The sequence below is a fragment of the Salvelinus alpinus genome, chromosome 13, assembly GCF_045679555.1.
Source record: "Salvelinus alpinus chromosome 13, SLU_Salpinus.1, whole genome shotgun sequence".
Lineage (NCBI taxonomy): Eukaryota > Metazoa > Chordata > Actinopteri > Salmoniformes > Salmonidae > Salvelinus > Salvelinus alpinus.
The window spans coordinates 2,662,990-2,675,813 of record NC_092098.1 but is presented as its reverse complement, the minus strand read 5'-3'; the positions used below and the strand labels follow the sequence as shown (position 1 = coordinate 2,675,813).

Here is a 12,824-nt window from a genome sequence, read left to right as displayed (position 1 = left end):
AACTTGGGTCAAACGTTTCGGGTAGCCTTCCACAAGCTTCCCACAATAAGTTGGGTGAATTTTGGCCCATTCCTCCAGCTCTGAGAGAGCTGGTGTAACTGAGTCAGGTTTGTAGGCCTCCTTGCTCGCACATGCTTTTTCAGTTCTCCCCACAAATTTTCTATAGGATTGAGGTCAGGGCTTTGTGATGTCCACTCTAATACCTTGACTTCGTTGTCCTTAAGCCATTTTGCCACAACTTTGGAAGTATGCTTGGAAGTAGGATGGGATCCTCATCTCTCCCAAGTGGACATTCTCTCTTTCTCCCCTGACCCATCTGTCTATCGCCTCCTTTGAATTCCATGCTGTCACAGTTACCAGCCCTTTCAAGCTTAACATCCTTATCATTTATCGCCCTCCAGGTTCCCTTGGAGAGTTCATCAATGAGCTTGACGCCCTGATAAGTTCCTTTCCTGAGGATGGCTCACCTCTCACAGTTCTGGGTGACTTTAACCTCCCCACGTCTACCTTTGACTCATTCCTCTCTGCCTCCTTCTTTCCACTCCTCTCCTCTTTTGACCTCACCCTCTCACCTTCCCCCCCTACTCACAAGGCAGGCAATACGCTTGACCTCATCTTTACTAGATGCTGTTCTTCCACTAATCTCATTGCAACTCCCCTCCAAGTCTCCGACCACTACCTTGTATCCTTTTCCCTCTCGCTCTCATCCAACACTTCCCACACTGCCCCTACTCGGATGGTATCGCGCCGTCCCAACCTTCGCTCTCTCTCCCCCGCTACTCTCTCCTCTTCCATCCTATCATCTCTTCCCTCTGCTCAAACCTTCTCCAACCTATCTCCTGATTCTGCCTCCTCAACCCTCCTCTCCTCCCTTTCTGCATCCTTTGACTCTCTATGTCCCCTATCCTCCAGGCCGGCTCGGTCCTCCCCTCCTGCTCCGTGGCTCGACGACTCATTGCGAGCTCACAGAACAGGGCTCCGGGCAGCCGAGCGGAAATGGAGGAAAACTCGCCTCCCTGCGGACCTGGCATCCTTTCACTCCCTCCTCTCTACATTCTCCTCTTCTGTCTCTGCTGCTAAAGCCAATTTCTACCACTCTAAATTCCAAGCATCTGCCTCTAACCCTAGGAAGCTCTTTGCCACCTTCTCCTCCCTCCTGAATCCTCCTCCCCCTCCTCCCCCCTCCACCCTCTCTGCTGATGACTTCGTCAACCATTTTGAAAAGAAGGTCGACGACATCCGATCCTCGTTTGCTAAGTCAAACGACACCGCTGGTTCTGCTCACACTGCCCTACCCTGTGCTTTGACCTCTTTCTCCCCTCTCTCTCCAGATGAAATCTCGCGTCTTGTGACGGCCGGCCGCCCAACAACCTGCCCGCTTGACCCTATCCCCTCCTCTCTTCTCCAGACCATTTCCGGAGACCTTCTCCCTTACCTCACCTCGCTCATCAACTCATCCTTGACCGCTGGCTACGTCCCTTCCGTCTTCAAGAGAGCGAGAGTTGCACCCCTTCTGAAAAAACCTACACTCGATCCCTCCGATGTCAACAACTACAGACCAGTATCCCTTCTTTCTTTTCTCTCCAAAACTCTTGAACGTGCCGTCCTTGGCCAGCTCTCCTGCTATCTCTCTCAGAATGACCTTCTTGATCCAAATCAGTCAGGTTTCAAGACTAGTCATTCAACTGAGACTGCTCTTCTCTGTGTCACGGAGGCGCTCCGCACTGCTAAAGCTAACTCTCTCTCCTCTGCTCTCATCCTTCTAGACCTATCGGCTGCCTTTGATACTGTGAACCATCAGATCCTCCTCTCCACCCTCTCCGAGCTGGGCATCTCCGGCGCGGCCCACGCTTGGATTGCGTCCTACCTGACAGGTCGCTCCTACCAGGTGGCGTGGCGAGAATCTGTCTCCGCACCACGTGCTCTCACCACTGGTGTCCCCCAGGGCTCTGTTCTAGGCCCTCTCCTATTCTCGCTATACACCAAGTCACTTGGCTCTGTCATATCCTCACATGGTCTCTCCTATCATTGCTATGCAGACGACACACAATTAATCTTCTCCTTTCCCCCCTCTGATAACCAGGTGGTGAATCGCATCTCTGCATGTCTGGCAGACATATCAGTGTGGATGACGGATCACCACCTCAAGCTGAACCTCGGCAAGACGGAGCTGCTCTTCCTCCCGGGGAAGGACTGCCCGTTCCATGATCTCGCCATCACGGTTGACAACTCCATTGTGTCCTCCTCCCAGAGTGCTAAGAACCTTGGCGTGATCCTGGACAACACCCTGTCGTTCTCAACTAACATCAAGGCGGTGACCCGTTCCTGTAGGTTCATGCTCTACAACATTCGCAGAGTACGACCCTGCCTCACGCAGGAAGCGGCGCAGGTCCTAATCCAGGCACTTGTCATCTCCCGTCTGGATTACTGCAACTCGCTGTTGGCTGGGCTCCCTGCCTGTGCCATTAAACCCCTACAACTCATCCAGAACGCCGCAGCCCGTCTGGTGTTCAACTTTCCCAAGTTCTCTCACGTCACCCCGCTCCTCCGCTCTCTCCACTGGCTTCCAGTTGAAGCTCGCATCCGCTACAAGACCATGGTGCTTGCCTACGGAGCTGTGAGGGGAACGGCACCTCCGTACCTTCAGGCTCTGATCAGGCCCTACACCCAAACAAGGGCACTGCGTTCATCCACCTCTGGCCTGCTCGCCTCCCTACCTCTGAGGAAGTACAGTTCCCGCTCAGCCCAGTCAAAACTGTTCGCTGCTCTGGCACCCCAATGGTGGAACAAACTCCCTCACGACGCCAGGTCAGCGGAGTCAATCACCACCTTCCGGAGACACCTGAAACCCCACCTCTTTAAGGAATACCTAGGATAGGATAAAGTAATCCTTCTAGCCCCCCCCCCCCCTTAAAAGAGTTAGATGCACTATTGTAAAGTGGTTGTTCCACTGGATATCATAAGGTGAATGCACCAATTTGTAAGTCGCTCTGGATAAGAGCGTCTGCTAAATGACTTAAATGTAAATGTAAGTATGATTGTCCATTTGGAAGACCCATTTGCGACCAAGCTTTAACTTCCTCAAGACTGATGTCTTGAGATGTGTCTTCAATATTTCCACATAATTTTCCTCCCTCATGATGCCATCTATTTTGTGAAGTGCACCAGTCCCTCCTGCAGCAAAGCACCCCTACAACATGATGCTGCCACCCTGTGCTTCACGGTTGGGATGGTGTTCTTTGGCCTGCAAGCCTCCTCCTTTTTCCTCCTAACATAACGATGGTCATTATGGCCAAACAGTTCTATTTTTGTTTCGTCAGACCAGAGGACATTTGTCCAAAAAGTACGATCTTTGTCCCCATGTGGAGTTGCAAACCGTAGTCTGGATTTTTTATGCCGGTTTTGGTGCAGTGGCTTCTTCCTTGCTGAGCGGCCTTTCAGTTCTGTCGATATAGGACTCGTTTTACTGTGGATATAGATACTTTTGTACCTGTTTCCTCCAGCATCTTCACAAAGTCCTTTGCTGTTGTTCTGGGATTGATTTGCACTTTTCACATCAAAGTACGTTCATCTCTAGGAGACAGAACGAGTCTCCTTCCTGAGCGGTATGACGACTGCGTGGTCCCATGGTGTTTATATTTGCGTACTATTGTTTCTACTGATAAACGTGGCGTTTGGAAATTGCTCCCAAGGATGAACCAGACTTGTGGAGGGCTACAATTTTTTTTCTGAGGTCTTGGCTGATTTCTTTTGATTTTCCCATGATGTCAAGCAAAGAGGCACTGAATTTGAAGGTAGGCATTGAAATACCTCAACAGGTACAACTTGTAAGTCGCTCTGGATAAGAGCGTCTGCTAAATGACTTAAATGTAAATGTAAATGTACACCTCAAATTATGTCAATTAGCCTATCAGAAGCTTCTAAAGCCATGACATAATTTTCTGGAATTTTCCAAGCTGTTTAAAAGCACAGTCAATTTAGTGTATGTAAACTTCTGACCCACTGCAATTGTGATACAGTGAAATAATCTGTCTGTAAACAATTGTTGGAAAAATGACTTGTGTCATGCACAAAGTAGATGTCCTAACCGACTTGTCAAAACTATAGTTTGTTTACAAGAAATTTGTGGAGTGGTTGAAAAACGAGTTTTAATGACTCCAACCTAAGTGTGTCAACTTACCCTCGTTCTCTCACTTGCTGTTTTTCAGCAACAGTTTTCGACAACCATCCACCACCCTCACCACCACCAGCTATAATAACCTTAAGGCCCATCATTGGAGCTCCTCTCCCCCAGTGGGGTGGGTTTCGATGCCAGCAGCCCCACATAGGGCTACCTGCCATCTTCCCTCGGAGACGAGGCCATTCCCCAAAATATTTCATACAATTTCATATTCCATTCAGTGTTTTGTTGTTCATTCAGCCTGTTCTCTTGCTTTTTCTTTCAATCTCTCTCCCTCACTCGTTTGTCTTTTCACTCGTTTGTCTTTTCTGCTGTGTCACTGCTTATCTACGTTGAGATGGGGTGATGCTCTGGTAACCAGGGGCAACGTTGGCAGATCACCGAGCACTGTACCCTGGGATACATGCAAATCTCCTCCTGCTCTTTCTTTCACCGCCTTTCTCTCCTTTCTTTCGCTGTCTCTTTCCCTCTACTCTTTCTTTTATTTTTCTCCTTTCTTTCTCTCTCACTTGCATTGGGTATGATTCCAATTTCCAAAACATTTTATGCTCATTTGCATTGATCCAGAGGAAGTTTATTGTCATGTTGAAAATGTTTCAAAGCGATATTAACTGACTGTGTGTTTGTAATGTGTGTGTATTTCTCTAGGTGTGGGACTATGAGGCAGGGGACTTTGAGCGGACACTGAAGGGCCATACAGACTCTGTCCAGGACATCTCCTTTGACCAGACGGGCAAGCTGCTGGCTTCCTGTTCTGCAGACATGACCATCAAGCTGTGGGACTTCCAGGGCTTCGAGTGCATCCGCACCATGCACGGTGAGGGGCTGAGGTGTGTGTGTGTGTGTGTGTGTGTGTGTGTGTGTGTGTGTGGGGTTGTGTGTTCCTCCAAGTGGTATAACAGCATAACAAGCACTATTTACCAATGTGTACCTACCTCAGGATTTATGTTTATTTATGATTTGAATTTACTGGACATTTGAGAAATATACTGGCCATCCATATGTACATGTCCTAAAGCCGACATACAGTAATAAAGCACTACTTCAAAATATAATATTTGTATAATATTATTTGCTAACGACCTGTCCTATAGGCTATTTGTTTGAAAATGTTTGGCCTCTTTAAAATGCTAAGAAAATCAACTTTTGACGTTAATTTGACAACAGCTGGATCCCTTCTAGCCATGATTGAGCCGTGGTATATGCCTAAGGCCGAGACAGTATGAAGATTCCACACCTTTTTGTTTACTCACAAAACCGGAGAGCAACCTCTGTCCGGTGAAGTCCACAAAGCATATTGCATGTGACAAACCATTACATGACCTACAGCATGTCCTAAAGCCGGCATTTACCGGCTAACAGAAACCCTGATCTACCTACACTGTTGTTAGTGTACTTACATGGTTACTACCATAGAAATAGAATTTTAGCAGAATTCTAGCCCACCAATTAAGACAATCCACAGCCTCCCGCCTAATATCGTACTGAAACAGGGTTGATCTCAAATGAGATTTGATTTATATCGCACTGAAGCCTCTGGAGACCACTTGACAGATGCTTTCCTCTCAAGTTTACCAATACCCAAGCTAACAGATGCAGTGAGAATGGATCTTGATTAACCATTTACCTCTTCAGAAATTTTACCAGGACCAGACGGGTTCGAAGACATTTTCTAAACAACTCCGTCCACTATTAGCTTCAGCCTACTCCCACTGCTTTGATACATCTTTTTACAGCCTTTTTATCAAGCCACTATATCACTCATTCTAAAGAAAGTTGAGGACCCTCTCGCTTTTGGATTGGATATTAGCTAAAACCCTAGCACTTACCTTCTATAATCAACCCCGATCAGACAGGATTTATTCAAAACGGGCATTCTTAAAAAAAAATATATATATAAAAAAAAGAATTGAGACACCTGTTTTAATATTGTACAGAGAATTCGGAAAGTATTCAGGCCCCTTGACTTATTCCACATTTTGTTACATTACAGCCTTTTTTGAAATTGGATTAAATTCATTCCCCTTCAACTGTGGGACCTTATATAGACAGGTGTGTGCCTTTCCAAATCATGTCCAATCCATTGAATTTACCACAGATGGACTCCAATCAAGTTGTAGAAACATCTCAATGATGATCAGTGGGAACAGGATGCACCGGAGCTGAATTTAGAGTCTCATTGCAAAGGGTGTGAATACTTCTGTAAATGAGGTATGTTGTTGAAAACCTGTTTTCGCTTTGCCATTATGGGTTATTTTGTGTAGATTGATGGGGGGGCCATCAATCTACACAAAATAACCCATAATGGCAAAGCGAAAACAGGTTTTCAACAACATACCTCATTTACAGAAGTATTCACACCCTTTGCAATGAGACTCTAAATTCAGCTCCGGTGCATCCTGTTCCCACTGATCATCATTGAGATGTTTCTACAACTTGATTGGAGTCCATCTGTGGTAAATTCAATGGATTGGACATGATTTGGAAAGGCACACACCTGTCTATATAAGGTCCCACAGTTGACAGTGCATGTCAGAGCAAAAACCAAGCCATGAGGTCGAAGGAATTGTCCGTAGAGATCCGAGACAGGATTTTGTCGTGGCACAGATCTGGGAAAGGGTACCAAAAAATGTCTGCAGCATTGAAGGTCCCCAAGAGCACAGTGGCCTCCATCATTCTTAAATGGAAGAAGTTTGGAACCACCAAGACTCTTCATAGAGCTGGCCGCCCGGCCAAACTGGACAAACTATAGCCTTTCCATATCATGTTCAATCAATTGAATTTACCACAGACTCCAAGTTGTAGAAACAGCTCAAGGATGATCAATGGAAACAGGATGAGCTCATTTTAGAGTCTCATACCAAAGGGTTTGAATACTTATGTAAATACCTTCTGTTTTTTGTTTTTTTATTACATTTGCACACAAAAAATAATCTAAAAACCTGTTTGCAATGTCATTATGGGGTATTGTGTGTAGTTTGAATCGGGGAAAACAATTTTTTGAGCCCTTTGTAGAATAAGGCTGTAACGTAACAAAAAGTGAATGGGTCTGAATACTGATTGTCTGTTACCTGCCATTTTTTAAAGACCTAAAGGCAAACTTTAAGAAGTTACTAGATCTTGACTTTGAGCGCTGGTTGCTTCTTCCCTTTTATCTGGAAGCATAAATACTGTGAAAATGAATGTCTTACAAAGGTTTATCGCTGATTTCGTTCATTTTCTTTTTACAATATACACATGCAACAATTTCTAAGATTTTACTGAGTAACAGTTCATATACAGTGGCAAGAAAAAGTATGACCCCTTTGGATTTACCTGGATTTCTGCATAAATTGGTCATCAAATTTGATCTGATCACAACAATAGACAAACATAGTGTGCTTGAACTAATAACACACACATTATTAACTATATATTGAAAACATAATTTAAACATTCACAGTGTAGGTTGGGGAAAGTATGTGAACCCATAGGCTAATGACTTCTCCAAAGCTAATTGGAGTCAGCTAACCTGGAGTCCAATCGATGAGACGAGAATGGAGATGCTGCCTTGCCCTATAAAAAACACTCACAAAATTTGAGTTTGCTATTCACGAGGCGTTGCCTGATGTGAAACATCTTAGAAGACCTAAGATTGAATAGTTGACTTGCATAAAGTTGGAAAGGGTTACAAAAGTATCTCTAAAAGCTTTGATGTTCATCAGTCCACGGCAAGACAAATTGCCTGTAAATGGAGAAAGTTCAGCACTGTTGCTACTCTCCCTAGGAGTGGCCGTCCTGCAAAGATGACTGCAAGAGCACAACGCAGAATGCTAAATGAGGTTAATAAGAATCCTAGAGTGTCAGCTAAAGACTTACAGAAATATCTGAAACATGCTAACATCTCTGTTGACGAGTCTACGATACATAAAACTCGAATGGTGTTCATTAGAGGACACCACGGAAGAAGCCACTGCTGTCCAAAAAAAACATTGCTGCATGTCTGAAGTTCGCAAAAGAGCATCTGGATGTTCCACAGCGCTACTGGCAAAATATTTTGTGGACAGATTGAGTTGTTTGGAAGGAACACGCACCGCTATGTGTGGAGGAAAGAAAGGCACAGCACTCCAACATCAAAACCTCATCCCAACTGTAAAGTATGGTGGAAGGAGCATCATGGTTTGGGGCTGCTTTGCTGCCTCAGAGCCTGTCCGAAGCTCAACAAAAGTTGGGTGATGCAACTGGACAACAACTCAAAACACAGAAGTAAATCAACTACAGAATGGCTTCAACAGAAGAAAATACGCCTTCTGGAGTGGCCCAGTCAGTCCTGACCTCAACCCGATTTGAGATGCTGTGGCATGACCTCGAGAGCAGTGCACACCAGACATCTCAAGAATATTGCTGAACTGGAACAGTTTTGTATAGAGGAATGGTCCAAAATTCCTTCTGACCGTTGTGCAGGTCTGATCCGCAACGGCAGAAAACACCAGTTATTAAATCCAAGAGTTCACATACCCTGCACTGTGAATGTTTACACTGTGTGTTCAATAAAGACAAACATATAATTGTTTGTGTTATTAGTTTAAGCAGACTGTGTTTGTCTATTCTTGTGACCTAGATGACAATCAGATCAAATTTTATTACCAATTTATGCAGAAATCCAGGTATTTCTAAAGGGTTCACATAATTTTTCTTGCCACTGTACATAAATCAGTCAATTGAAATAAATGACTTAGGCCCTAATCTATGGATTTCACATGACTGATAATACAGATATACCTCTGGTCACAGATACCGTAAAAAAAAAAACAGGTAGGGGCGTGGATCAGAAAACCAGTCATTATCTGATGTGACCACCATTTGCCTCATGCAGTGTGACACATCTACTTCGCATCTCAGGCTGTTGATTGTGGAATGTTGTCCCTCTCTTCAATGGCTGTGCCAAGTTGTTGAATATTGGCGGGAACTGGAATGCGCTGTCGTATACGTTGATCCAGAGCATCCCAAACATGCTCAATGGGTGACATGTCTGGTGAGTATGAAGGCCATGGAAGAACTGGGACATTTTCAGCTTGACACAGGGCCGCGCATTATTATGCTGAAAAATGAGGTGATGTCGGCAGATGAATGGCATGACAATGTGCCTCCAGAAATTATTTAGTTGTGCAAACCCACAGTTTCATCAGCTGTCCGGGTGGCTGGTCTCAGATGCTTCCGAAGGTGAAGAAGCCTGATTTGGAGGTCCTGGGTTGGCATGGTTACACGTGGTCTGCGGTTGTGAGGCCGGTTGGACGTACTGCCAAATTCTCTAAAACGACTTTGGAGGCAGAGAAATTAACATAATTCTTATATTCTTCAGAACTTCTCTGGTGGCCATTCCTGCAGTCAGCATGCCAATTGCACGCTCCCTCAACTTGAGACAGCTGTGGCATTGTGTTGTGCATATTTTTGCGGCCTTTTATTGTCCATAGCACAAGGTGCATCTGTGTAATGATCATGCTGTTTTAATCAGCTTCTTGATATGCCACACCTGTCGGGTGGATGGATTATCTTGGCAAAGGAGAAATACTCACTAACAGGGATGTAAATTTGTGCACAAAATTTGAACGAAATCAGCTTTTTTGTACATATGGAATATTTCTGGGACCTTTTATTTCAGCTCATGAAACATGGAACCAACACTTTACGTGTTGCATTTATATTTTTGTTCAGTATATATGGAGAAATGTTGCAATCATAGTTTATCTGTAATGGTTATGATAAATGAGGTGTTTGTTGCGCACTGTTGGCATAGGTCTATAGATAAATACGTACACTTTTTATAATTTTTTTTCAATGTGGGCCTGTTGTAAATATTATTTGTTTTTATTCGAGTACTTGAATACTAAAAAGTATATAATGTGTACTGAACAGGACAAAAAAAGTCAAATGCCCATCCCTATTTTGGCCAAATGTTTTTGCAACATTGTCTGTAATTTTTGGAGTCAGTGTATAATTGGGGACAAACTTCATGTTAATGCCCATGATTTTGGAATGAAATGTTCGAGCAGTTGTCCTTATACTTTGGTCATGTAGTGTATGTATGAAATATGACCTGAAAACCCTGAATAAATATGTCTAAATATTTGGTTAGTACTATGTAATTACTGTAAAGTGGACCTGGTTCTTTTGTATTAGGCTTACTAATATCTCTTTCCCTCTCTCCTCCGTCTGTCTGTTTCAGGTCATGACCATAACGTGTCGTCTGTAGCCATCATGCCCAACGGAGACCACATAGTCTCCGGCTCCAGAGACAAGACCATCAAAATGTGGGAGGTGGCCACTGGGTGAGACACACAAACACACTTATCGGCTGATGTAAAAAGGGCTTTATAAATGCATTTGATTGAAATACATTTGATTGACTTATCTCACTTATCAGGTGCTGAAATACTTAATCTCATTTTTTATCAATCCAGTGGCAGACACATTCTGGTGTTGCAAAATGTCCCGTATTTGAGTGTTGCTGCAGGTGTGTATGTCTTTGTGTATGTATATCATTCTGAGTGTTTTCTTTCTTTAGGTACTGTGTGAAGACATTTACAGGCCACAGGGAGTGGGTGAGGATGGTCCGGCCCAACCAGGATGGTTCTCTTATCGCCAGCTGTTCCAACGACCAGACGGTGCGTGTGTGGGTGGCCACCTCAAAGGAGTGTAAGGCTGAGCTGCGGGAGCACGAACACGTGGTGGAGTGTATCGCCTGGGCCCCCGATACCGCTCACCCTACCATCCTGGAGGCTACCAACTCAGAGGTGAGGAGAACCTCTATGTACACACACTAACCCTAATCCTGACTCAGTAACCCAGTGTTTCTCAAACTCTGTCCTGGGGACCCCAAGGGTTGCACGTTTTGTTTTTCACCTAGCACGACACGGTTGATTCTTTGAATCAACTAATCATCATGCTTTCATTATTTGAATCAGCGGTATAGTGCTAGAGCAGAAAACAAAGCATGCACCCCTTGTGGTCCCCAGGACCGAGTTTGGGAAACACTGCAGTAACCCTATTTGTGACCCGTTTCAGGAAACTTGGCGTATGTCGCAAGTTACGACTTCACAGGAGAGCCATTTTAAAGTTATTTATTTTTTAATCAAAATGTGTTTTGAGGCAGAAATGCCATCTTGAACATGTGAACTTTCATGTGCCTTAATAACAAACGTGTATGCCATCTGTAAATACAAATATAATTGTTACATTACAAGCCTTGTTGGTTAAGCACACAGAAAAATCCAGCAACCTTCCCACTAGCCATTATTGGCTGAGATAATGAGTGGGCTGGACATGCAGAGAGAGGAGTTTGGATTGGTCTGCCATATAGAAGGCTTCTGTCTATTTGAGCTGGTCAGTCTGTGTTGGTAATCCTGTTGAATGTGGCTTTTTTAATAATGTATTGTGTAGTGGAGCTGCATAAGTGTTGCTCTCCACTTTCTGGAGGTTTGAGTTTTGAAATCAGTGGAATTAGAGTATGATAGCTAAAGAGATGGAGAAAACACCTGTCTCTGGATTACATCGTCAAACTAAGGGCAACTGTGGCATGGTCTTCATGACAGGGAGACACGTCCATGCACGAGGATATATAAGGGTAAGATAGTCTAGCTAGCTACGTTTTCAGATATTAATTTTCTAATTTTGACAGAAAGTGGTTACATTTCAAGCTAAAGTGTACTGTTAGCTAGTTGGCTAACGTTAGCTGGCTGGCTCCATAGCTAACATTACGTGTATGACTATTCGTATCCCAGAACCGTTTGCTTTGCTAGTTAAAGGCTAATGTTAGCTAGCTAACATTGAACCTGGTTGGTTAGCTCCCAGCAGATTCATGCAGGGTAGTAACGGCATGATTTGGCACTATGTTCATTGTTGTTTAACTAGCTAACGTTTGCTGGCTGGCTCGTTAGCTAACGTTACGTGACGTGTGTGATCTTACATGTTGTTTACCTAGCTAGGTTAATTGTTTAGCTACATGTTTTAAGCTAAAGGATACAACACGCGTTGAAAATGGTCAGTGTCAGTAAACGTCGGCAAAAAAAGTGTAATGAAATTGTTGCCAGCAGAGCTTGTTAGGCCGTTTTCATGTTATCCAGAGGTAAACAAATCATCAACCAGAGCCTCAAGTGTGAGCTCTGTACGCAAGGAGATGGGTGGGGCTAAAGCTTAAGAGGGTGTGAACGATGCTGAATGGGTTTAGACAAAGAAGAGCTCTCCAGTAGGTACCAAAAGAATTCAAAGGCGATTTTCTCAAAAGTGAGTTTACAAGTTTATCAACTTTCAAAGCAGAATTACTTTCCCATTGTTCCTCAAAAATGCAGTGTATGATAAACCATGTCTCTACTATCCAATGTAAAAAAAACACAATTTAAAATGTTGCTACATAAGACCAAATCCAGATGGTGAGTCACATTTTGTTAGGGTTGCAAAGATTTGGTAACTCTACCAAAATTCCCAGGTTTACCAGAAATCCTGGTTGGAAGATTCCCTGAATCAGGAAGGAATAAGCAGGAAATCCGTAATCCTCCAACCAGGATGTCTGTGAAACCTGGAATTTTGCAACCCTGGAATTAATTTAAAGACTCTCTGGTGGTGTCTTTGAAAACCAGTGAACATAGTACCAGAGCTCAACCAATAA

At 44.0% G+C, this 12,824-nt stretch overlaps 1 protein-coding gene across 4 annotated transcripts in view; it reads left to right on the top strand.

Moving 5' to 3' along the window:
- Window positions 1-12,824, top strand: part of LOC139536810 (lissencephaly-1 homolog B) — a 47,786-nt gene that overhangs the window by 32,679 nt on the left and 2,283 nt on the right. For all 4 annotated transcript variants that reach the window (XM_071337440.1, XM_071337441.1, XM_071337443.1 and 1 more), the window contains exons 6-8: window positions 4,829-4,997; window positions 10,386-10,488; window positions 10,725-10,953. In XM_071337440.1, coding sequence (XP_071193541.1) covers window positions 4,829-4,997; window positions 10,386-10,488; window positions 10,725-10,953 — 501 coding nt within the window. The remainder of the gene's footprint in view (window positions 1-4,828; window positions 4,998-10,385; window positions 10,489-10,724; window positions 10,954-12,824) is intronic.